The following is a 25,384-nucleotide window of genomic DNA, read 5'->3' as shown; positions in this document are numbered from 1 at the left end:
GAAACAAAAAAAAACTGATATTCTGACGAATTTTCATGATTGGTCATAAATTTTGTTAGCCTCTCACTCAAAACAACTATCAAATATTCTAATTTACTTAGAGTATTTATCTTATGATCGAAATACTTTACATGGGTTCGCCAAATAATAAAAATTAAGATAGCATTGGCCTTTGAATCCAAAATATTCTTACGTATACAAAATACAAAAAAGTTGTACTAAATAATATTAAGTTTGTTACCCAAGTTAAGTTTGATATAACCAGGGTTTAACTTGAAAATGTCAAGCTCATAAAACATTATTTAATAAAGGCGTAGATGGCAAGCCAGATACTTATCAATACAAAATAAAGTACTAAAAAGCATCCTGGATAACCCTATGAAAATTAACTTGAAAATTAACATGTTAGAGTTTTGACAGTTTCATTAGACACAAAGAACCTCATTAGAAAATGGTTTATAATTTTTCGCTGCATCGTACCGGAACGCCTAGTGTTTGTCGGTATCGTAATAACTAGCCGACTAGAACAGAGAAATAAAAATTTAGAAATTATAATTTTCAAAATTGCTCTCACCGGCGATCGAACCCTGATAAGACAGCGTTCATCACTATGCCAGGGAGGTGGTCAAAAAATAATCAAAACTAGATTCTGCATAATAAAGTAACCTGAATTGAATAAAAAAGGAACTCTTTATAAATGGAATACCGGTACAAAAACAAAGCCAGCACACAAAAGGTATCCTAACAAGTGAGCGTATCGAAACGACTGTTTCCAGTCCCGTTCCCACTTTCGAGTGATTTCCTCGCATCGCGTTACCGTAACGTTACCCCGGTAACTGAGCTGGTAACATGCGATACCTTTTGAGTATTTCTCTTTTGACAAATCTTTAACAGGTTTCTGGCGTCGTCGATTTATGAGAAAACAAAATTTTTCTTATATCGCTGAATAAGACGTGAACCATTCAAACCTATTATTATTTCTTATTTCACCTTGAAGGTACTTTTTTCGTTTGATTCTATTTGATTGACAAAAACTCAAATCGTCTGATTTATTATTTAATTGGACTTATTGAGGAATCCCTCAGTAGATTTGACTGAAATGTAATGAGAACTTATATAAAAAATAAAGAACCTGCAAAGATGATAATTTTTTCTATTATAGCAACGTGGTTATTGTTAAAAATAACCACACAATTTGTAACAAATAATATCTAACTTTGCTTAGCAACTTATCAGCAGATTACAGGTAGATTGAATAATATTGATAACGGGCGTTAGAGTATCGTGGATTGAATTTCTTAAGGTACAAGGACTCATAATGCATTAAATGCTGTAAACACACACCTACTTAATTTTTTTTATCAACCCGCGATACTACTCGGTGCAGCACTTGGTTGTGCTGAGCCAAATACTTACTAGTTGAACATACGATGTACCCAGGAAACCAATTCAACAGACTATTTCGTGTGGATAATAACATAATATGCGTTAAACAACATTTAAATATCTGCACGAGTTGATGTAGACATTTAATCTAGCAAAATTGCAATAACGAAGAGAATAAATTGCGACACAGGCAGTTATGTTCTTTCTATTTTTCTTTCTCATGTAAATCTTCATATATCATCATTCTACGGTAATACTAATCTGACATTTTGGACATAATAATAATATGCACAAACAAGTATAATTATTGATTAAACATATTCAAATACACGGAACTGCTCTGATTTTCATTTATTAATTCATAACTATCATCATTGCTAATAGCTAATAATTAAATATTAATGTCGGTTCGTCATCCCGCGACTGAAATGTCAAAGCAATCTCCAGAGACACATTCAGTTAGTGGATAAGGGAAAAGTGTAAAATTTATTTGTGTCTGTTTTTTTAATTCTAAGTTCTCTTGATTGCGATCACTTTTTACTTTATGACGACGCATAAAGTCAAAGTTGGGAGCATAGAAACTGCCATAACCGTACGCTACATAGCTTCTCCTTTTATACAACGGAATCGAAAATGAAACCGAAAATTTTAAAAGAGTTTTAACGATAGGGTAGCACTTAGCTGGAGCTAAAGCCTTTCTTCAGAACTCCTTCGACGAATAGAGGAAGAAATTTGTTGCGAGCCCAGTGTTTATAAATAGAATAAAAGTTTATATTCCTATACTCATAGTAGACATAGAAGAACGAAATACCAACCAACCAAATAACATGAATGGTAAAATATTTCTCAAAATTGCTGTCAATAATTTTCCAAACAAAGAAATTCAAAACGAAAAAAAAAAACCACAAAAGCGAACGTGAGTGTACATAAAATAACACAGACATGAATATCCCTCGAGGCTCGATAGCATATTTGATACCGTACCTAGGTCACTAGAGACGAGTCTTCTAATGTTGTAACACAACGAATAAAAAATACATGTACATTAACCTCGTACATTTGCTAATGAAAAAAAGATTGGTACTGGTGAACTGAAAAAAAAAAAAAGAAAAAAAAACTTATTTTTCATAAATGAAACCGAATCAATAGTACACAAACATAACATAATTTGTACAAATTTTCTGTCTATGCTCAGATAGTTTGTTTTCTAAACTAATGGAGCAGTCTCCACTAGTGTCTCGGAAAAATGGGCCAATAAAACAATAAACTAACTGAATTAACTCATCATAATCATTCTCAGGCTATAAATGTCTCACAGCACTCTAAAATATATATATACATATAAACCGAGATCGCGTGTGAAAGGATCTGTAATGCCCTTCCAGCTTCCATTTACAAAACGGAGGTACGTTCAAATCAAGAGTGAATAGGCATCTTCTAGGCAAGCGCACTCCACCTTAGGCTGCGTTATAGGTGTGACTGCAGTTAAGCGCTCGTCTATAAACATAAAAAAAACTCAACAAACTTGACATTCTTAAACCATGTTTACTATTTAGTTTTTAGTAACTATCTCTTTTTTAGTTCAACGTTTGATAAGTGAAAATTATCAAAAAATACATGAAGTATTTTTTGATAATTTTCACTAAATTTGGACTTTCAATGTAAGTTACCCGATTTACAACACGCAACAACATGCAATACTTAAATATTGGGAGTATCAGAGGTTTGCATGGAAATAAACAAAGATTTCAGCAGCGCGATATTTCAAAGCTCTATATCTGTGGGATACAAATATAGCACTGCAACTATGAACAAATGTATTCTCTTTCTTTTTTAATCTGGCAAATTTTTGAAACATAATTTTACGCCGTGAAGTCATAGACAGAAGCGTGTTATAAATAACTCCCACGCACAATCAAAGCAATCTACCTTCCACATTCGCCATCAATAAAACGAACGGGAAAATGGAACGAAAAATTACATCTTCCAATCGAGAGAATCGCATTTACCGGTCGCAATAAAGACGGCAAACGAGCTAATGCCATTAATGTGTCTGATAAAATCAGTTTTACCTCAGGAACGCCATAACAATATGACATCATGTACCGTTAGGAAAAACATTAATTAGAATCCATTCATGCTTAAAATTTGATTGCTATAATTTTTGTTTTTTTTTTATAGCTAACAAATTAACGTGGTCACCTTTTAAATCCTTTAATATAATTCCATAAATTAGTATCATAGCTTTTTTATTAATAATTATAGACTAATTAATAAATGCCAAATTGAATTACACCACATAAATAATACTTTAAGTAAATATTCTTCATCTATAAATATGTGGAGGTTCGTGTTTATACTATAATTTAAAAAAGGATATGTTTTCTGTTTGTTTGTACAGAATAGGCTCCGAAAGTTCTGAATTGATTTTAACCATTTCTTCGCCAAAAAAAGGTAAATTATAATGAAGTAACTTAAGCTATAATTTATTTTTAAAATAATTGGACATCTTTGAGAAAATTGCAATTGTGTAACCCAATTCTTGTTTATAAATACACTTGTTCTCTTTTTCAAGAGTACAGAACTTAACAATATCAGTAGAACTACACCTAAGTTGAATGCCATACGTCTTACAAATATATATAAATAATAGCTAGTACTCTAAAATGATAGAAGCAATTATCAGAACTCTGATAACGAAACATCCCGAATTAATAATTGCATCATTAGAAAACTAGTTTTACAGATAAGATGGATTTGTCATGAGTCAATATAGAAAAGATCGGAATCTAATGTCTCAATTAAACTTCTTCTTCTTGCGAGCAAATGATTATAACAGTTTTTGTAATTACGTTTAATTCCGACGCTAATTTTAATGGACATTTCAACTTCTGTAGCCGTTAAAAGCTAGCTAATAGTGTAGCTTTTAACTACAATGTACAATTATACTTTTGTCGACGCTACAAAACGTTATGTCGATTTTCTGTAGCGTTTATCCCGCCTGCCAGATAAGGGGTGTTACGCAAATGTCAGCGTTTTTGCGAAATCCCTTTATGTAGCGTATTTCGAGCATTAATGCCTCAAAAGTGATATTGAAATTGTTATGTTTGGGAAAGGAAATTGCATTAATGTTTATTTTTACGAACAGATTCTTGCGATTTCGCTTGAACCCGTCCATTTTCAAGGGAATATTGTATGAAACAAGCCTTTTATATCCTGATATGATATATTGTACTTGGAATTCAACTGTATTATATATGAAAAGCCCTTAAAATAGTCAAAGGAATTTAAGTGATGTACATTGTGGATTATTGAGCTTTTATAGTGTTCTATCTTTTGCCTTTAAAATAGCAGGTTTGTAGAAATTCGCCCATGAAATTGTTATTCTTTCCCACAGGGCAACATTTTACAGGGCATCCAAGGAACACGTGTTGCAACATGCCGTGACTTGAAAGACCTTGAAAAGACCTGTTCAGCTGTGAGAGGTTAATGAGAATGAGAATGATGATAATATTTTAGTTCGGTAAGTTTATTATTAAGCCATTTCATTGAGTAGGTAATTTTTTCGAGACACAGTCTCATAATTTTCGTGCAACTGAATGCAATTGGCAAAAAAATAAGTTGACAGGAAAAACAAGTTTTTAGGACTTATGGAACTTACAAAAAAATGCATTTCCTTCCGCTCTCATTCTCCGGACAAAATGAAAACATGTAGAGCATTAAAGGTTGTATGTCTATGATGATGTCTCTATGATTTGTAACTATTGTATTTTAAAACTACTAGGCCTATTCTAATGCGGTTTTTTGTAGAACATACTTAATTTCGCTTATCAGTGATTGTCGGAATTATTAATTAGGAAAACTGGTACCTAGCAATCGGTAGGTTGTATTAATGAAGAGTTTTTAAATGCATAAAATAATTGGGCGGTGATAGCCCAGTGGGTATGACTTCACTTTCGAATGGCCGAGTTCGAATCCCAGGACGCTGCAACTTCTAACTTTTCTAACTTTTCTAACTTATGTGAGTTTTAAGCAATTAAAATATCACTTGCTTCAATGGTGTACGAAAACGTGTTAAAGAAACTTGCATGCGTTCTCAACAGAGTTCTCCATAATGTTCTCAGAGGTGTGTGGAGTCTATCAATCCGCACTACGCCAGCGTGTGTGTGGCCTTAATCCCTTATTTTGTGGGAGGAGACCCGTGCCCTTTATTGGGCCCGTAATGGGTTGATGATGATATGATGGTGATCATGATGACATAAAAAAGGGTAAAATCTATCTGGTGATGATAACTACGATGATTGAATCTCCATTTTTAGTACATTGTAGAAAAATAACTTTTTCTAAATGAGCTAATTACCTGATTTAACTTTTTCTTAATGAATTTTGTTGTACTTCGGTAAAGTTTTAAATACTATATACAAACAGTAGCACAATCAATATAAACCGAAACGAACGTGAGTAGAAATTCAGGTTTTGTATTTAAATTCACCCAGTATAATAGCAATTTCGGAACCAGTTCATACATTTGTTAGCAACATTTCCGAGCTCAATATTTGATTGTGCTGGAAAAGCCATTTCGCGATTAAACCTCAAATACCTAATATTAGACACAGGTTAATTTCAGTAGAATCATTAACTATTACAGGAAAATTTGGGAACTTAACTTTTTAGTCTTTATTTAGATTGTATTATTTTATTATGTATTCTAATATAATAAATTTGCAGAATTCGTTTTTCACTTTCTTTTATTTGTTCTGAAGCACTCACATTTAGAACTAGCAGTCAGATTTTTGTAAAATATCCCTTGCATACTATAACTTAGGTCATGAGGAAGATTATAGCTTGTTAAAGCTATAATCTTCCCCATGACCTAAGCTAGAAGGCTATAGCTAGATTATTTTGTTCGTATGACGTCATTTCTCTCTAATACAAGAGGTGACGCTCGATTACTTCAGACGAGGCACGCCATATTCGGCTCTAAGGATCTTTTAAAATAAAAAACAGTAAACATGCCAATAGAACAAAGTTTGAAAGTACCAGGTAAACATAAGATTTAAGAAAAATATGATATACAGATATAGAACAAACAAGAAAATAATATAATCTTTAAAATAGTTTATATTAATACAGTGGGAGTTCTACTGAAAGAAATGTCAAGCACGTGACACGAATTTTTAGGGGTTGGCTGGACTTCCCTAAAGGTGTAATGCCAAAGTTGAAAGTGGTTCGTATAATATAGTAGTTAGGTATATAGGATCAGTGCGCACTGGCGGGTTTTTCTCTTAATTTTATAAAGATCGACACTCAGCTTTAGATATCTTAGGATACAGATTCGCAGACGGAGATCCTACTGGCATCTTAAATATGTATATATACGAAATTTCGCCAAATACAGAAGTCTTTAAAGTTTTTTTTAATTTTTATTGTTAAGAGCCTTTGTTTCCGCTCAGCTTCAGTGCCATTAGGCTCATTTGCGCTGTCTTTAATTCCATATTATTTTCCGGTAAAAAACTCAATATGTCATTATCATTCAAAAATAAAAGTTTTGGAGTAAATAAATCTAATAAAAATCATGCCTTTCAGGAAGAAATTATAGACCGCTTCATAGTTACATCCCTGAAAAAACTTTTTACCATATTTCTTGTGAATTCATATTAATATAATATTCCATATTAATTTAAATTCTATAGAATAGGTAAATAGGGTTTAAATAGGAGAAGTTTGCTATACAAATTAGCAGACTTACGCCCGGCAATTAATCAATAAAGAGCTACACATTTTAACCCAATTGAAATCCGGACAAAATCGTGAGAAATGGCCAGTAGTAAAAACTGACGCTACTAAGGCGCCGGAATTAACGGAGTTAATTTAATCGTGATGGTTATGTAAAATAATTTAATTTGCAGGTTCCGAAATTGTCCAATACGTGACGGGAAATTTCCGTATTCCGTTTAACTCTTCGCACAGTACAATGCCAGTGTTGAAACAACTTTGTAAGGTTTTCTGGCCACAATAATGAAACTCGAAATACAGCTAGACCCGGATTCCACTCAAACAAAGCTGTAGGCAAAAGCTAGTTAAACCTCAAGCGACCGCCAAGTCAGGAAAATTTATAGAGTCAATATATTCGTTTTGGTTATGTAACAGAATGTAAATGCAATCGCAGGTTCCAAAATGGATTATCAAATACGTGACGGGAAAGTTCCGTATTTCGTTTAACTTTTCGCACAGTACAATGCCAATGTTGAAACTACTTTGCACGGTTTCCTAGACACAATAGTTTATTGTGTCTAGAGATTTGTTTCGTTTTATTAAAAAATACTATAAATATTTTGAAATCAAATATCTGAAACGTGATTCAAAAATATCGTGCATATTTACATGGCGAAGAAATTTAAACTAGGACTTGAATAAATGAATTTATTTTTTGTGAACTATTACTAGCTATTGACCGGGACTTAATTGTAAAGTTGTGTATAAGTATTCTTGTAAAAAAAATCGGGTGTAGTTTTTAAAAATATCTTTTTAAATTTAGTTTTGATGTGGTGTAGTCCTTCTTACAATGTTAATACAGGGCAAATATTTTTTTGGTTTGTTTTTTTTTGTTTTACCCCATAGGCTCCGAAATAACTGGACCGATGTTAACCATTTCTTCGCCATAAGAAAGGTAAACGATTGAGACATTGAACAGTTAAGAACCTCCTCCTTTTCTATAATGTTGTAAATAAATAAATCTGATCAGGTCTGTGATTTAAAGTGCTCCAACGATTATTTTAACTGAGAAATAAGGTAAAGGCACCTTATAAAGCTATATACACAAACATTAAAACAAACATTCGGTACACTTTCGATTGTCAGTCTGCGGGCTTATTCCGGTCATTTAATTGATTCAATTGTACAAAAATCTCAAATTTTAATGTTGAGTGAAACTTGGCGGTCCTATAATGAGATAAGTAGATATTAAAACTTTCAATGTATTAAATACCTTTTTTCTATACTAACAATAGTGTAGTTTTTTCTACAAACGACGAATAAGGCGAAAGATAAAATTTTTGAAAAGATATTTATCAATAACGCCAAAGAAGTATAACTTCTAACGCGTGTAATGGATGTTACTAATGTCTTTAAATACAGATTATGCATTGAAATTAAAGCATACGAATATTACGTGACATTCTCCCTGGCGCAGCGTTAAGAACTGTGATTTTAAGTTGGAGGTCCTGGGATCGATTCCTGGCAAGGTCAATTCGGGAATTTATAATTTCATAATTTTTTGGTCTGCCGTGGCTAGTTACCACCCTACCGAAAAAGACGAGCGAAGAAAAGATTAAGCGTTCGCGTGGAAATCGATTAGGGGTATGGGTTTTATTTAACTGGCAAGGCTAACCTGTTAGGGGTCTAACAGGTTAGCCTTTGCCAACTTGGACGACATCATCACTTATTATCGCTTAGTGAGGAAAACTTGTAGAGGAATAAAAAATTTTAAATATGCTTTTAGCTTTACAAATGGACTGACATATCAAATCATTAATCTAAAATAGAATTTCAAAATTTTATCACAAACTCATCATAGCAAAAAAAGACCCTACGAATCCGTTACGAACTGTTAAATTTTTATTGAACAAAGTTTTATGCCTCCATATAAAAACGTATAGGCTCTTGCGACGTGTGAAATCGGTCTATTTTTACGTCCGCGAACGTCGTAACTTTTGAGTGGATTTTTTTATTCGTATGACACTTTTGAAACTGTAATTCGGCTACATTCAGCCGGGTTTTTTCCTTTACGCGTAGTTACTAGCAAATATAAAACCGAATACTAATTAACGCTGTAATTTTTTATATATCTCCTTAAAATCTACTGTTTAGATATTTATGGCATGTAAGGTTCTTCTTAAAATTTCTGCTTTTATAAATAAATATGTGGTTTTAAAACGACGATTTTATCTCGCTGGTACAAATGCAGTTAGTTAATGGTGAGATAACTGTAGACCACGCATTTGGTAAATTGGCACCACAGCTCTACTAGTAGTGTAATGCCAGCCACTATCAGCGAGCCAGCCAGGAGACAATTATCTCCCAGGGAAAAGGACATAAATCTATCTTCTTCCACAGATGTATCAACTCTCAGAGCCCTGACGTACAAGTAGAATTTTTTTTTTTTTTTTATTTAGTTCCCAAAACTGACAATCAACTGCTTACTCTAATATAAACTATAGGACATTTAGCATGTGTATACAATTGTGCCTTCTCGATGCGAACATAGCATGCAAATCTGTTGGGTACATAAGGCTGCTGCAAACAGCTAGAAAAACTAATTTAGAATAATATAACAAAAAAAATATATAAATTACTAAGAAAAGAAAAACAAAATATTGTGGAAATAAAATTACTTAAGCCATAACCCTTTTCTTAACTTAAGCTTAATACTAGGTACGTTATCGCTGAAGATATCTATACTATCCAGAAAGCAATTTGCAAGAAATTGCATTCGATACATAGGACTATGTTGGCCAAAAAGTCTTACGGTTTTGGAGGCGGCTACTTTCACGTGGAAACTACGAAATAATATCAAAATAATATTTATTATAATAATGAACGGGGTGAAGCGGGACATAATGTTTGTCTCCTGCCTGTTCTATCCCTGCTGTGATACAAGCCGGTAGTGTCAAGGGTACAAAACAGTTTAACAAACCCTTTGAATGGATTATATGGTAATTGTCAGTCTGCTGGTTTCTGATGGACTCAATTACGATCTGAGAGACCCTAAATAAAGACTTAGGCCTATTTAAACCCCCACACTGAGGATACATGGGGCCATGGGATTTGAATATGGAACGGTATGTATATTCATTTGGTGTTGAAACTCAATATAATTGAACAGTTTTTCGGCATATTTCTGAGACATGAATACAAAGATATGATATGTGTAAAAAGCTCTTAGTTTTAATGTACCAGGGGGTTTTACCAACATTGCTTTAAATAGAATTATTAAAAGATTGCTTACTCTCTTTTTTAGAATTATAAACCTTATTTTAGGGAAGTCAAGGTATGTGATATGAAAGTAAATTTTTATAATAATACTACTTTAAGCAATCATGTTAGCCAGAGCAGTAAGTCAGAGCTGTCGAACATATTAGATACTACTTTTTTCATGTTTTTAGAACATACGATATGCTTACTTATACCAAATTTCACTATTTCTTACAGTTCAAATTTAACGCTTCACTGACCACTCTCAAATTCCCATCCTGTATATTTTGAACTAGTTCGCTTCGGAGTCTCTCGATATGAAAACGTGAATAAATAAAAAGCAACCCGATTATGTAGGGAGTCGGACTGGGAAAATTTTAAAAGCTTTTAAAACTAAAGTTAAGTAGGACTTCAGTGAACCTACCAACGTGAATGATATATACCATCCAACCTACAAGGGCGTGTATGATCTTATATATCAATTGCGTGTACAACGAATTTAAACTTAGCGAACATGGTAGGAAAGTTAGAAAATATATAATATAGAATAGACGTTTTTATTTTTTCTGTATTATGCTTTCCATTAAACCTGATCTCAGCCAGTTCAGATAAGATCACACTTTCTTGAACTACACCTTTATTTGAAAGTACAAGTCTTATCATGTACATTTGTTTGACAAGCATTTTAAAAAATTAAACTTTGAGGGTCTTAAAGAAGTTAAAATGTATACTTCTAACTTATTTGCGTTTTTAATTAAATACTTATATTTGCTTTAATTGTGAAGGAAAACATAGTGAGGAAACCTGCGTGAGCGTTCTCTATAACGTTCTAGAGGGCGTGTGAAGTATACCTGTCCGCATTTGGTCAGTATAGTGGACTACGGCTAAATCATCATCATCGTCATGCCAATACATTACCGGCCCACTACAGGGCAACGCTTTGCTACCACAATGAGAAGGGGTTAAGGCCATAGTCCACCACAATGGCCCAGTGCAGATAGGTGGACCTTACACACCTTTGAGAACATAATGGCGAACTCTCAGGTATGCAGTTTTCCTCACGATGTTTTCCTTCACCGGCGAAGCAAGTGATATTTCAATTGCTTAAAACGCACATAACTTAGAAAAGATAGAGGTGCGTGCCGGGATTCGAAGTAGCCCCAGCAAAAGTCAAGTCGTAGTTCTACCAACCGGGCTATCACCGGTTCCACTACGGCTTCAACCCTTCTCATTCCGAGATGACACCCTTGCCCTGTGGTGGGCAGTTAATCCGTGATGATGATGAGCTTCACTAATTCTTACAAGGTACTGAATAGCTAATATCAACGCAAGGCGGCTTTTTAATATTTTATAATATAATAATATTATATATAATTTAATAATCAAACAACGAAGACAAGGAATGTGTATAAAGGAAATTAAAATTGACAACAGATAAATATGTATCACAAACTATAGGTACTAAGGCTAACAATATTGAGATCTTATTGAAAATAATTTCTGCAGATATTTAGTAATAAAATATATAATATTTTACTGAAAGTGGATCACACTTCTGAAGATCTTGATTCATTCAATTCATTGAATAAACTGTTAAAGGCCTAACCTTTAAGAGTGCATACCATCTCTAACAAAACTTCTAATAATAACTACTGGGTTTCTTGCCGGCTCTTTTCGGTAGAATCTGCTTTCAGAACCGGTGGTAGATTCACCAAAAACAGACATACTTGACGTTTCAAAAGTACCTACTAATAATAATGAAGTAAATAAATGAATTTTGAATTTGTATACTATTCTAATAAAACATTTCTGAATACAAAAATATGCTGTAATCTAATCCATCCTTGTAACGCACGAGGATTTTAAGAATAAGTATCTCTCATCACGGACGATTAACTTTCCCTATCCTGCCTTTATCAAATTCTTTTGTTTCCCTCTCCGGAAGTTAACGAAAGCGTTTATTTTATAACTCAGAGTGTATCTTCTTTATCTTTCCCTCCCTTTTGCATTTTGAAAAAATGTATTAATTTAATTGATAATCTGATTAACGAAATACATACTCGTACGTCTTGTTCATATCCATAAGCCATTAACTTGGAACTGGTTCTTACCTGTAAAAATGAAACAAAAGATATAATTTTTTTTTTTAAATAACAAGACACATACAGGGTAAATCCTTATCATATGTACTGATTAAATTACAAAACCTTCATCTATATATTTCCCGCTGTATTTCTTCCCATATTTATTACAAATTCAAACGGGAAACAAAAGCAGGGTGGAAATCAGTAAAAATTTTTGTCGAGTATTTCTCGATTCCAATAAACGATAAACGAAACTTATTGCCGGGAAACGGTTTAAATAAAAAAGGATGAGAAACGATAAACGTATTGGGCTAGTATTTTAAGCAATTTTGTGGTTGAATTTTAATACAAAATTGTGAAATCAGGTTTTAAAATAAGTATTATGATTTTAGAACGACACGGACCGCCTTTTAGAACGATACAAGATGTTCAACTTGTCGAACATTCAGGCAAAAAAATCAATGCAGAACGAAATTATATGACCATATTATACTATAATTTGGAAATATCATCGTCAAGTATATTATTATGTGATCGAAGCTTACCACCACGCTTCTTCAATACGACTTGACAAAATGATTTGTATCGATATATCCAGAATAAGTCAAAACGGTAGCAATTAAAAATTCGTTGTTAATCAAAATTATTAAAAAAAAATTAAAACGGATGCATCAATAATATTTTGCGTCCCGACGTTACCACGATCCATGGAACTGGATAGAAATATCGAAAAATCTCAAAATATTATAGTCGTACCTGTTAGTATGTACCCGTTTAAATTTTTCTAGTAGCAGTTCATACTAAACTAACTTTTATATTTGTTATTGTCGGACAGACGTATTTTCTTAGCCTAAGCTTTCATTTGATTTCTTTGGCTTCCATTTTGCTCCGTACACTTACAAACAAGGTATAATGTTCATTTGGTTCTATTTAAGTCTCGAATGACAATTCCTTTAGGAGTGTTTTATTTATAAAGCAAAAAATATTAATTTCAACAGCATTCGGTGAAAAACGAAGTTGTAGTAGGTAAGGCCTAAAAAGGTATAAGCGGATTAATAAACATTTACACGCACGATTGCGACATTCATCCCCAGGATTTAAAAAAAAAAACTTTTTTTATCGTGTTGTACTTTTTTGATAGGTGCCCTTCATATATTTAGACAGCCGGTTGGCGCAGTGGGCAGCGACCCTGCTTTCTGCGTCCAAGGCCGTGGGCACAATTCCCACAACTGGAAAAACTGTTTGTGTGATGTACATGAATGTTTTTCAGTGTCTGGGTCTTTATCTGTATTTATGTGTATTATATTAATAAAAATATTCATTAGGTATCTTAGTACCCATAAAACAAGCTATGCTTACTTATCTAAGTATGGCGATGGCGATGTGTGTATTGTCGTAGTTTATTTATATACCGCATTAGATTTGACGTCATGTCAAGATTTCATCCTAATAATTATGACGTAGAATTTTGTTAATTATTGACCTATGCTATATTCTTAGGCAATAGTCTTCGAATATTACAAAAGTTTTTAAATATCCGCGCGCACTCCTTACCCTCAATGTGATAGCCGAGAAAACGGATTTATTTTGTTGCACTCTGAGTGAACTCACAAATATAGCGATTTGGATTTTATCATATACATTATAGTTATATATATTATTAAAATTTACATAACATGCTGCATTGTCGTATTAGGATAACTTTTTCCTGTAATGACAAAAATGTAAGATGGGAATAAATAAATAAATAAATAAATTTCCTAATATACAAATATGCAATTTTTGGTTTTCCTTTCCTGTTTCTTGTTAATAAAACTCTCTGAGACAAGCTAGTTATCGGTTTATTTTTTGTAGAAATTTAAGTAACCAACTTATGATTTGAACAATTTTATAATTTACAATTGTCCTATTAGTTTTTTTATCTATAGCAATAGTTATGCCTTTGTTAGTATTAAGTCAAAGGAAAACAATAAATTTCTTTAATCGAAACATTAATGCACTTATAATATTAATTCTTGGAGAGTAAATAATAAAATTTAAGATTCTAGTTGTTCTATTTTGCCGTACTTAATCACTGGCAAAATTCGCAACTCTGTAAATAAGAGATTAATAAAACCATAATTTTCATTGAAACGGGAATCGCTTAACAGTGTAAGTAGCGACATTGGGATTGTGTTATATAACTGATTATATTATATGTTTATTTTAGATTTTAAGTTACAGGTAATTATGTATTAAGTTATTATATTATGTATTAAATTAAGTTATGGCGTTGCAAGTGAGGAATAATACTTCATTAGTGTCGTGGATAAAACACTATTAGTCTCGGCTTCAGCTTGTCTACGATCTAGAACACAGCTACGTGATCTTGTTACTAATCGTGATTCGTGTTATCATGGAACCAAGAATAAAAGTTCAACTTATTATTTATTTATACACGGTACAACAAATTATCAAAGGAAATGAACCTATGGAAATATTACTCACTTAAGAGCTTTATTCTAGTTATAGAATGTAACAAAACCAATGAGTTTGAGTAAATGCAAAATAGGTAGCCAAGAAATAAAAATCAACCAAGTATACCTTAAACGAGATACGACTAAGATAGAAGAAATAAAGAAATTCCCAATTCTATACCTAAATTAAAAGTATTTTTTATGAAGGTGATAAAAAATAAATGCATTTTTATTATAACTTTTGGCGACGATCATGCAAGACGTTTTAAAGTGATTAGATTCTGAAAATGATTATGACGACATTAATTCACGAAGTGCAACATTAATTGAAACAAAAATAAAAAAAGGATTGTGTGGTTTAATGAAACCACGGTTTTTTTTACATTATAGACGTTTAACTAAATATTTTCGGTATAATATTCCATTAAAGCTATAAATATCGTACGCGTAATCTTAATTTCATACTTGAAAAATTGGGAATGATAATGGGAAATGATAAAAGTAGACTTCGTCTCCATCTAATTTGATTTCAATTTTTATTGAACTCTGTATCTTAATAACAATTATTCAGATTATATACATATATTATAAAACTGAAAACAATATTTTATAATCGTTAAGTCATTTTAATCCATTTTTCAATTATTTATTAATCATTCTTTTATCAATTCCATGTTCATCATGAGTTTTGACGGCCGACTGGCGCAGTGGGCAGCGACCCTGCTTTCTGAGTCCAAGGCCGTGGGTTCGATTCCCACTACTGGAAAATGTTTGTGTGATAAGCAATAAGTATTTTTCAGTGTCTGGGTGTTTATTTGTATTTTCTAAGTATTTATGTATATATAATTCATAAAAATATTCATCAGTCATCTTAGTACCCATAACACAAGCTACGCTTTCTTTGGGTCGATGTGTGTATTGTCGTAGTATATTTATTTATTATTTATTTATTATTTACAGTTAATAAATTTAACCAATATTTCATGGAGCACTGGCATAAATGAGTGATAGTCTAAACACTACACGGTCAGCTGATGCAAACTATAGGCGCCGCCATATTGGCCTCGGCTGCTCTGACGAGCGCCTGTCACTTTATCCTTACTCCGCGGCTGACCGTCATGCTACATGCAACACACAGTCAAAAAAATCTGAGACGATGTAATAAAAGTTTCTCTTTAAAAAGTAGATAAAGAGAATTCTTCCAGTGTAGATAAAGAGAAGGAAAATCCACTCATTAGACTTATTGCAAGATTATTTCTTCATTAGTCTGGATAATGCACTGTAAGACAACACATCCCCGCCTATCTAGAACACGGCTACGTGATCCTGTTACTGATTTGGCTTCATACTATCGCAAGTAAGAACCAAGATTAGAAACTTTATCTTCCCATACAGCGTTGAATAGATTTTACGCTTACTACAAGTTCCTCCATTTGTATTGATTTACAAGACTTTTCTCTTTTGTTTGTATTCTTAAGCAAAGCAAACATATAGACCGAAGTCTTAGCCTGAGATCAAAATAATTTGGTTGGTTTGCAATTTGAAACAATGGAACCATACAGCTTGACCTAGTAGATATCTTTAAATAATAAATATACCACAACAAAACATACATCGCCATCTAGCACCAAAGTAAGCGAAGCTTGTGTTACGGATACTAAGATAGCTGATGAATGGTTTTTATGAATATAATACACACAAATACTTATCTAAATATAATATATAGATAATTACCCAGACACTGAAAAACATTCATGTTCATCACACAAACAGTTCCAGTTGTTGGAATCCAACTCGGCTAGCGGCTCTCATTTTGATACTACTAGTAGCAATGACCTTATTTCGTAGCTTTGTTTCGCTTCTTTAAACAATATAAAATATAAGTTTTTTTTTAAATATGTCAGTACGTTATCCGTGCGGTTTAATTGGAACTCAAAGGAATGAAAATCTATCGAATAAAAAATTGATTTTTCGCATCATCAAACTCGTACCTACTTCCTGAGATTACACACGTTCAAACAAACAAAAAAAACTATTTAGCTTTATCATTAGTATGGTAACAAAAAGTACCGATGGCTTAACGTGCTCTATATTAAACGAGGAAGCTTAGCACTGAATTACCAGATGGTTTTTTTTATACTTATATAGGTAAATAAGCAGTTATTTAAAAAGCAAAGCAATATGGACCTTTAAAAAGTAGAATGAAATGCATTGAAACTGCAATGTTTCCTACTAGATGGCGCTAGGTCGCTATATAACTGATAAAAAGGGCATATGAAATCGGCACTGGTGGAATGACAACCGTAGCTTACTCGCTAAACGCTCAGGCCGCGATTGTCAGGGGTTCGAATCCTGTTCTGAAATGTTCATATGAATTTATAATTTACATATTTAATATTTTCTCCAAGTATAAAATAACTAAAATGATAAACGTATAAACCTTTTCAAATGATATTTAATCCGCCCATAGCAAGTTTTAAAGAAGTAATATGATTAGTTATTGAACCCTGTCAGAAGAAAATTCTTAAAGAATCTTGTATTATTATCTGTCCGACATCACAGAATCGGACCGATCAAATGAAGTCCCTTAGAAATAAAACCCTATGCTGACACTATCTCAAATAAAATAAAGGCATATTACCCATTTCGTTACAAATTGCCCGATCAAGCTAGACTTTGATATATTCTTAGATAGGATGAGATATGAAGGCATGAAGCTTAGAGCTTGCTTGGTACTATCGGGAGACTTAAATAAGAACATATCGTTTAAAAATCGAAAAACGAAAGCATACTATTTATTAGCTTTTCCTAACCGATTCATAAGCTTTAATGTGAGATTTTGCCAACGAATTCGTATTGCACTTTTCTGAAAGTACTTTCTGATGTGGGTTTCTAAAGAATGGATATAAAAAAATCTATGCTGGAACCTAGTTGAAACGTGAATGCTTTCATCAAAAGTCTAAAACAGTTCACAGCTGGACTCCCGTCCTTTCCGCTCCACTTCCGTGTCTGGTGTGGTGATTTTGGGCAAACGGGAAGGTTTGCCCATAGATACCAAGCTGGGCAGACGGGTTGCTATTATCATCCCACTGCCTCCTCTCTCACAATAGAGACGGTTCAAGAGTAGACCCACCACGCTGCTCCAATGTGGGTTGGCGCGTTTTAACTACTATTGCCAAGTTAGTGGTAATAAACGGGACCAACGGCTTAAGGTGCTCCGCGAGGCATGGAGTTTGACACCACCAATTTACTAACTCCGGGCACACAATATCTAAAAATTATTTTCCTGACCTGATTCGAACCCACTATTGATCCGTAGTTAAACATGCTATCCACTACACCAACGAGGCAGTCGTTAAATAAGTCAAGATATAATGTAACAAAAGGCAAACATCATCATGTAAATCAACGTGTAAACAAAGGAAACAATGCAAGCAATCCATATCCTCCCAGAGTGCCCAGTTAAACGCCACTAACTTTAATTGTGCCTCTTAATGTGTAATTCGAGTTAAATTTAGTCAAAGTGACTAAACGTTTCGATTAAGGTAATGTTTCCAGGCAAATGCAGTGCCTGTTTCAGGTAAGCAATAGTCATTTATGGGTAGCGTCAGGTAAATGAACGCTATTTCGAGTACACGGCTGCTTTTCCTACAAGGATATGTCGGTAGCTACCTAAGCGATGCGAGATAGCAAAGCTAAGCTGTGCAAAAAGCAGCCAATGGTCCAAAAAAGCAAACAGACATCCCCTCGCTTTTTATAATTAAGCCATAGTCCTCGAATTGGACACACAAATGCCAAAATAAATGCCAAAAAGTTATCCAAGAGAATTTAAAAAAAAGATGTCTGAACTGATTTAGTCATAACTCAGATCAAAATATGTGGCATCTACCTAAAAAGTAGAAAAAATCGGCGCACTCAGAATGTCAAAAAATAATTAAAAACGTCCGGAATCGGAGACACCCAAACTCTTAAGTACGTAATAACACATTATGAAAGCAATTTTCACGCACTAATATTTATTGAACACTTAGTTATGTATTAATTTAAGATTCCGAGGACAAAATGTGACCATTTCCTTTTGTACAGTGGAAAAGCAGCCTACCAGTTGCAATTGTACGTGTCTCAGGCCACAAATTCGCTGCAAGCTAATGGCTGAATAAAGATTTACAGAGCGAAAACGTTTATTCCGGATAGATCGTGGTCTCGCCATCCTCGTTCCGCGTCATTTAAACGTTTGCCAGAATTAGGGCACGCTCCGTGTGAATATCAGACCCATTTTAACGATCTACCGTCAATTTCCTTACCTACACGTCATAATATAAATGCGAAGTGTTTGTCCATCATAAAAGCATTTCTAAATTTAAGAAAAAATGTGACTGCAATAATTAAACATTAGAAGTAAGAACAAACTTACAGTGCAATATACTACAGTTTACAAAAAAATTATAATTCGTTTAAAGGAAATTGCATACAATTCTACAATAAACTACCAATTGACATCTTGGTGATGTCTCTTAAAAAGTTCAAAGTTTGTATTAAACGTAAGCTTATAGAAAAGTCCTATTATAGTATAAAGGACTACGTAAACGGTAAAAAAGCTTGGGTGTAAATTATTGCTCTAACCACGTTGCTCTTCTAATAATTTAAAATGACATTGTGAGATGGTGATAACAAAAAAAAAACACCCGGCTAAGTTTGTTGTGGGCTTCTTCTTAGACCAGGACGCGTTTGGAACCCTCGTAGCTTTAGTTTTAAGTTTACGAATGTGGTTATCGCCATCCTTTTTGATGCGTACAACGCCATCACTGGCAAAAGTGCCACCTATGGGCCGGCCTACTTGAATAAAGATTTTTTTGACTTTGACTTTGACTTAAGCAGTTCAAAGTTTTCTGTGTACAAGACCTTTTATATGTAATTAAATAAAAATCGGTTCACCTATTTTAACATGAAGAATAACATTTTATAAAGCATTTGAACTTAATTTTTTGCACCGAAAGGAGTATAGGTAAGCTAAGAAGTGTTAATAATTTGTATCCCGGAAGATAACACGGTTCTTAAAGGATACATCTATAACGCATTTCTGTTATAGATTTTTGATGCAAGAATGGTTGAACCGATTTGTTTATTCAATATTTTAAGGTATTTTTTTATCCTAAGATATCTACTAGCTTATTAAGCGTAATGTTCAATCAGACTGAAGTGCTTATACTTGTTGTACAAAAAATAATTTATTAGTTGATTCTCCTTTCACGCAGCAACTATACCTTGTATACTTCACCCGTCATCATTTAACCCGTCAGAACGTTCAATTATAATACCTATAAACATAAAGTTCACTTTATTAATGTTGGCATAATATCTAAATAAGCAAGGGAAATTCAATGAGCAATGGAACTGTAAGTAGTTATATGAACAGTGTGTTAATCGTGGAAGGCAAACTTTGTGTCTTAATAAGTTACCATTAACTAAAGCTCACTTTAGTTAATGGTAACTTATTCTAGAATTAACTAATGGTAACATAATGTAAGTATGTACTTACTATAAGTTTTAAATAATAGATTTGTAAAATAACTCGCAGATAAATCGACCAATAGCTTTTTTATTCGGTTTGCAATGAATAATCATTTCATAAATGAAATGAAACAACTTTAATGCTAAAAAGTACATAATGGATATGTTACTATCGCATACATTAGGCGGTGCATATAAACATACATAAAAATACCAAATCATATATAGTCAAATATAATATGTTAGTTATGCGTCCGATTGCCGTGTAAGGCCAATAACTCTTAAGCATCGGCTTTATATTATGTGATTTTTTTTAGCAGCAACTTGAAACTAGGAAAGTGGCGTAGTAGAAGGTGGGTGGATCGTGCTATCTTATTCTAAAAAAATATTGGTTTCTCATAGTGCAAGTTCAGCCATCAATCTCGGTTATTATCACTAACTTATTATTGTGATAATAGTTAGAGCTTTGCCAACTCGCATTAGAGGAAATCCCTCTCCTCTTCGCGAGATTACCTTCGCATACTATATCGACTCGTCACCAACTTGGTTCTAAAACCGTGATACGTGATAGTGATACGTGACTCTATGTCATGACAAAATGGGTTGTTTGAAGTGTGTGACGCGTGGGCAAGGAGTTTGGCCAAACGTTGTCATGGTATAGCCGCCACTGCATAAAAAACAAAATATCTATGGCAATCATCAACATTATCATAGGCATCAACCCGTTAGCATCCCATTTACAGTACACGAGTCTCCTCTATAAAAGAAAAGAGTTTGCCACATTGCATAAAACTTATTTACATCCCAACGCGCATACCGAATGCCCAATCGGTGTTGAATCTATATGGTGTGCTAGTACAGTAAGAAGTACTATGTTCAGAAGTGGGACATAAAAGCTTGACAAAACTATTCACACCAGGAGGCATCGGTTGGACGGCCGAGTGGCGCAACTGAAGCGACCCTGCTTTCTGAGCCCAAGGCCGTGGGCTCGATTCCCACTACTACAAAATGTTTGTGTGATGAGCATGAATGTTTTTCAGTGTCTGGGTGTTTATATGAATATTCTAAGTATTTATGTATATAATTAATACAAATATTCATCCGGCATCTAAGTACCCATATCACAAGCTACGCTTACTTTGGGGCTAGATGGCGATGTGTGTATTGTCGTAGTATATATTTATTCATCGTCTCATACAAGACTGAAGTGTATCGGAAATCAGAAGTGTACCCATATTTATATCAATATCCCCACTGATATGAACAATGCCTGTGAATCCAATATAATTATAATTAAATCTTGAAAGGAGCGGTGGTAGCCCAGTGGGAAGGACTTCACTTTCGGGGGGGGCGAGTTCGAATCCCAGAACGCACCTCAAACATTCTCAAGCAATTAAAATATCTGAGAGTTCCCATAACGTTCTCAAAAGTGTATGAAGTCCACCGCACTGGGCTAGCGTGGTGGTTCACGGCCTTAACCCATTGTGGGAGAAGACCCGTGCCCTGTAGTGGGCCGGTAATGGTTTGGTTTGATGATGAAGATATCTTGAAAAACTACTAAATAATTTTTTAAATGCACATTTGTTAAAATGCTTATCAATTTAATAAAATATCTGCGACATATCTAGTTTTAAAAAGTTAAATTATTTATCAAGTTTACAAAATTAGTGTAACAATAAACAAGACGAAGAAATCTTCGTTCTAATATCCCAGTAATACGAAAGTGCATTCAAAATTGATGTTTGCATTCGCTTCCCGTAGTTCCTCATATAAAGCTATGCGGTTCGTAGTTAAAACAATCGACTGCCGAGTCTGCAAACAACATAAGCTGAAATTACACGGAGCAAGTGAAACGAAACAGCTCCACAGCGTATTTGATGACGTAGTCGAGCTGGAGCGCTGAGTCAGCGCTTCTCGCGGGTTCATTTTGTGCTTCATTTTTAAACAAATCTAGTATAGTGTGCTAACTGTGCCGTGGTTAAGTCAGTTTTCATATTAAAGAACCAAGAAAACTTATAACCCTGATTAATTTTATGTACTATATATGCAATAGATTTTTCCGGTTGCCACAGATTATGGCAAATAACGCCTAATGTATATTGGTAACTATAAACTGCCGAAAATATCTCCTGCTAGTATTTTGTACCATCTTCATCATCATCATCGTAACTTCTACCGATTGAAGTCCACTGCTGGGCATAGGTCTTTTGTAGGGAGTTCCAAAACCCACGGCCCTGGGCCGCTTGTTTACAGCGGCTCCCAGCGACTCGTTTGATGTCGTCTATCCACCTCGCTTAGGGCCGACCAACGCTGCGTTTGCCTTTGCGGGGTCGCCATTCCAGCATCTTGGAAACCCAACGTCCATCGGTTCAATTGCCCCACCCATTTCCACTTCAGTTTTGTCACGCAAGATATATCAGTAACTCTGGTTAAGGACAATTTTTTTATCCAGCTACGTAAAAGCAGATAGTGTTATAATATAAAACACATTAACTTGGTCAAAAGCTTCAACAAATTAAACCACATATATCGCTCTAAGTGAATCTGTAGGCTATTTTTTTTAAATTTGTATGTTTGTTTTCAAAATTATATATTTTTGAAAACAACAGATTAATAATGATTATAATTAATCTAAGTACCCGTATAAGGCATCTGTAAAATAACGCATGCATTATTATTCAAATTACAAGTAATCAATAATATGAATGGTGTATTGTTTACAAAGTAACAACAGTAAGAGTAAATTTTACGTATTTTACTGCAAAGTTAAGTTTGTTAACCTGATATGTTATACCAGGGGCTCACGCACGAGATAGCAAATGTTATTGTAAAACACATTAATGCGGTCAAAGCTTTTACAATGTCAACTACATTGGTCCGCGTGAATAGTGCATCAGCGGTCAAAATTGTTTTCTGCGACAGAAAAACACCACTTTTTTGCGGTCACGTGCAATGGAAGTGGTTTTATATTCGTAATAACAGTGGTATTTTCACTATACGACTTAAATTAGTTTTAAATAAATAATAGTAAAGCTATTCTTTTCACTATTTTCCATGTGTAAAAGGATAGCACTATTTATAGATCTGTCAATGAGTACGGTATAATCGTTGTAGAAACACCTTGCTGTGTTTCTGTCCACCTATGTGACTTGAGACTGTTTACTGTTTTGTGTTGACATGTTTACTAAATACAACACACCTTTACCTTATTTCTGTTTCTTTAACAAACAATTTCAAATATTAAGATTAATATTCAGTTTAAGCTTGATATATTGTTTACAGAAAAAGGCCCTGACATGCAGGCAGACAGATAGTGATTTTACAAAAGATCCGTTTTTCAATCGTAAAATTCGGTACGCAAAAAAAGTAAAATCATGATCGTCTCGTTGTCGTTTAGTATAAAGATGGGCACAGTTCTATTCGATGTGTCTATATCACACATAACAAAAACTGCAACATATAAAAGCGATTGTCATTTTTCATTTATCATTGGAATGCTCACGAAAATTCAACATAAAGAGCACATTTATATAAGTATGGACCACACTGCACTAATCGTCAATGTTTTGTATTTTAATACATTTGTTTTTGCAGAAGCGTTAGGTATATATTATCCCATACACATGGAAATGTTTTTGATTTAACTCCACTGCTGGACATAGTATTGTATTGTAGGGAGTTCCAAAATCCACGGTCCTCGGCCGTTGGTTTTCAGAGTCTCCCAGCGACATACACATATAAATGTTATGAAAAATAGTAGCACTAGCAAATTGTGAGACCATCTCTTTTCTAATGTCCCCTCTAATCTATGGTTTGTGGGGTAATTAAAGTAGATAAACAAATTCGTTTAGTTGACCATGTGTTGGTGGCTTCTCTGGTGCTGCAGACGTTGATTTATATTAAACAAAATATATTTAAATTATACTTTACAGGCTTTATCCAAATGACCCTGACTTAAAAGTTTAAAAATCCATGATAGTAAGTATCTCCAGATTTTTTTCTTAGAAGCATTATTCTAATTTTATGGAACCGCCCGCTTAAAACTAATGAAGAGACGGATTTGAAATTCAGATTCGCTCAGGAATTTAAAGCGGACCAAAATAAGTGTATCCTATATTAAACTGCATTAATCAGCTTGTAGCTGCTTATTAAATAAGATAAACTTATAACAACATAAAAGATATAATCAAAACCAACTTTGTAAATTGAAAATGTTTCTGTTTACTACGCTGGAATATAGAAAAAAAAACTCAAAGTCACTCAGCGGTTGCTAGAGGGAGCTGCCACGAGTATCTCTACTTGAACATATAAGAAACGAGGAGACAATGTTAAAGTAATTAATTATTATTTATAAAACTAAAAAGACTTGACAAATGTAAGGGAGCAGGCCCTGACAATATACCTCCAATTTTTTTAATCAATTGCGCGTGGCAGATCTCTTTACCACTAACGATGATTTTTAATAAGTCTTTAATAGATGGCCAGTTTCCTGACATTTGGAAAGAATCTAGAATTGTTCCTGTTTACAAATCTGGGAAACAAAAAGATGTGAAAAATTATCGCCCTATATCAATCATATCTACCATGGCAAAAGCTTTTGAATCTTTAGTGTATCAACATATGTATACACATTTAAAAAACTATATAAGTGACAAGCAGCATGGATTTATGTGCAAACGCTCTACTAATACCAATTTATTACTGCATGTAACAAATATTGCGGAATGTATTGATCATGGTTATCAAATGGATGCAATATACGCTGATTTTTCAAAGGCTTTTGACAAAGTTAATCATCGACTACTACTGAGCAAACTGCAAGCAAATGGTATCTCTGACTCTTTGCTGAAGTGGAGCAAATCATACCTTGTGAATAGGAAGTCAAGGGTAGTAATTAATGGACATCAATCAGAAGTGTTTATAGCGGAATCTGGGGTGCCTCAAGGATCGAACTTAGGACCTCTGTTTTTTAAT

General features: G+C 33.8%; 1 protein-coding gene across 4 annotated transcripts in view; it reads right to left on the bottom strand.

The window, feature by feature from the left end:
* LOC120630203 overlaps nucleotides 1-25,384 on the bottom strand; it is a 182,730-nt gene that overhangs the window by 16,683 nt on the left and 140,663 nt on the right. Inside the window, exon 1 of one of the 4 annotated variants that reach the window (XM_039899332.1) lies at nucleotides 12,420-12,468. The exons of the other annotated variants lie outside the window; for them this stretch is intronic. Coding sequence (XP_039755266.1) covers nucleotides 12,420-12,449 — 30 coding nt within the window. The 5' untranslated portion in view covers nucleotides 12,450-12,468. Of the gene's footprint in view, nucleotides 1-12,419; nucleotides 12,469-25,384 lie in introns of those variants that run through there. 4 annotated transcript variants of the gene reach the window in all.

This window comes from Pararge aegeria, chromosome 16, assembly GCF_905163445.1.
Source record: "Pararge aegeria chromosome 16, ilParAegt1.1, whole genome shotgun sequence".
NCBI lineage: Eukaryota > Metazoa > Arthropoda > Insecta > Lepidoptera > Nymphalidae > Pararge > Pararge aegeria.
Note: the sequence above shows the minus strand (reverse complement) of the source record. Positions and strands in the feature narration are given on the sequence as shown.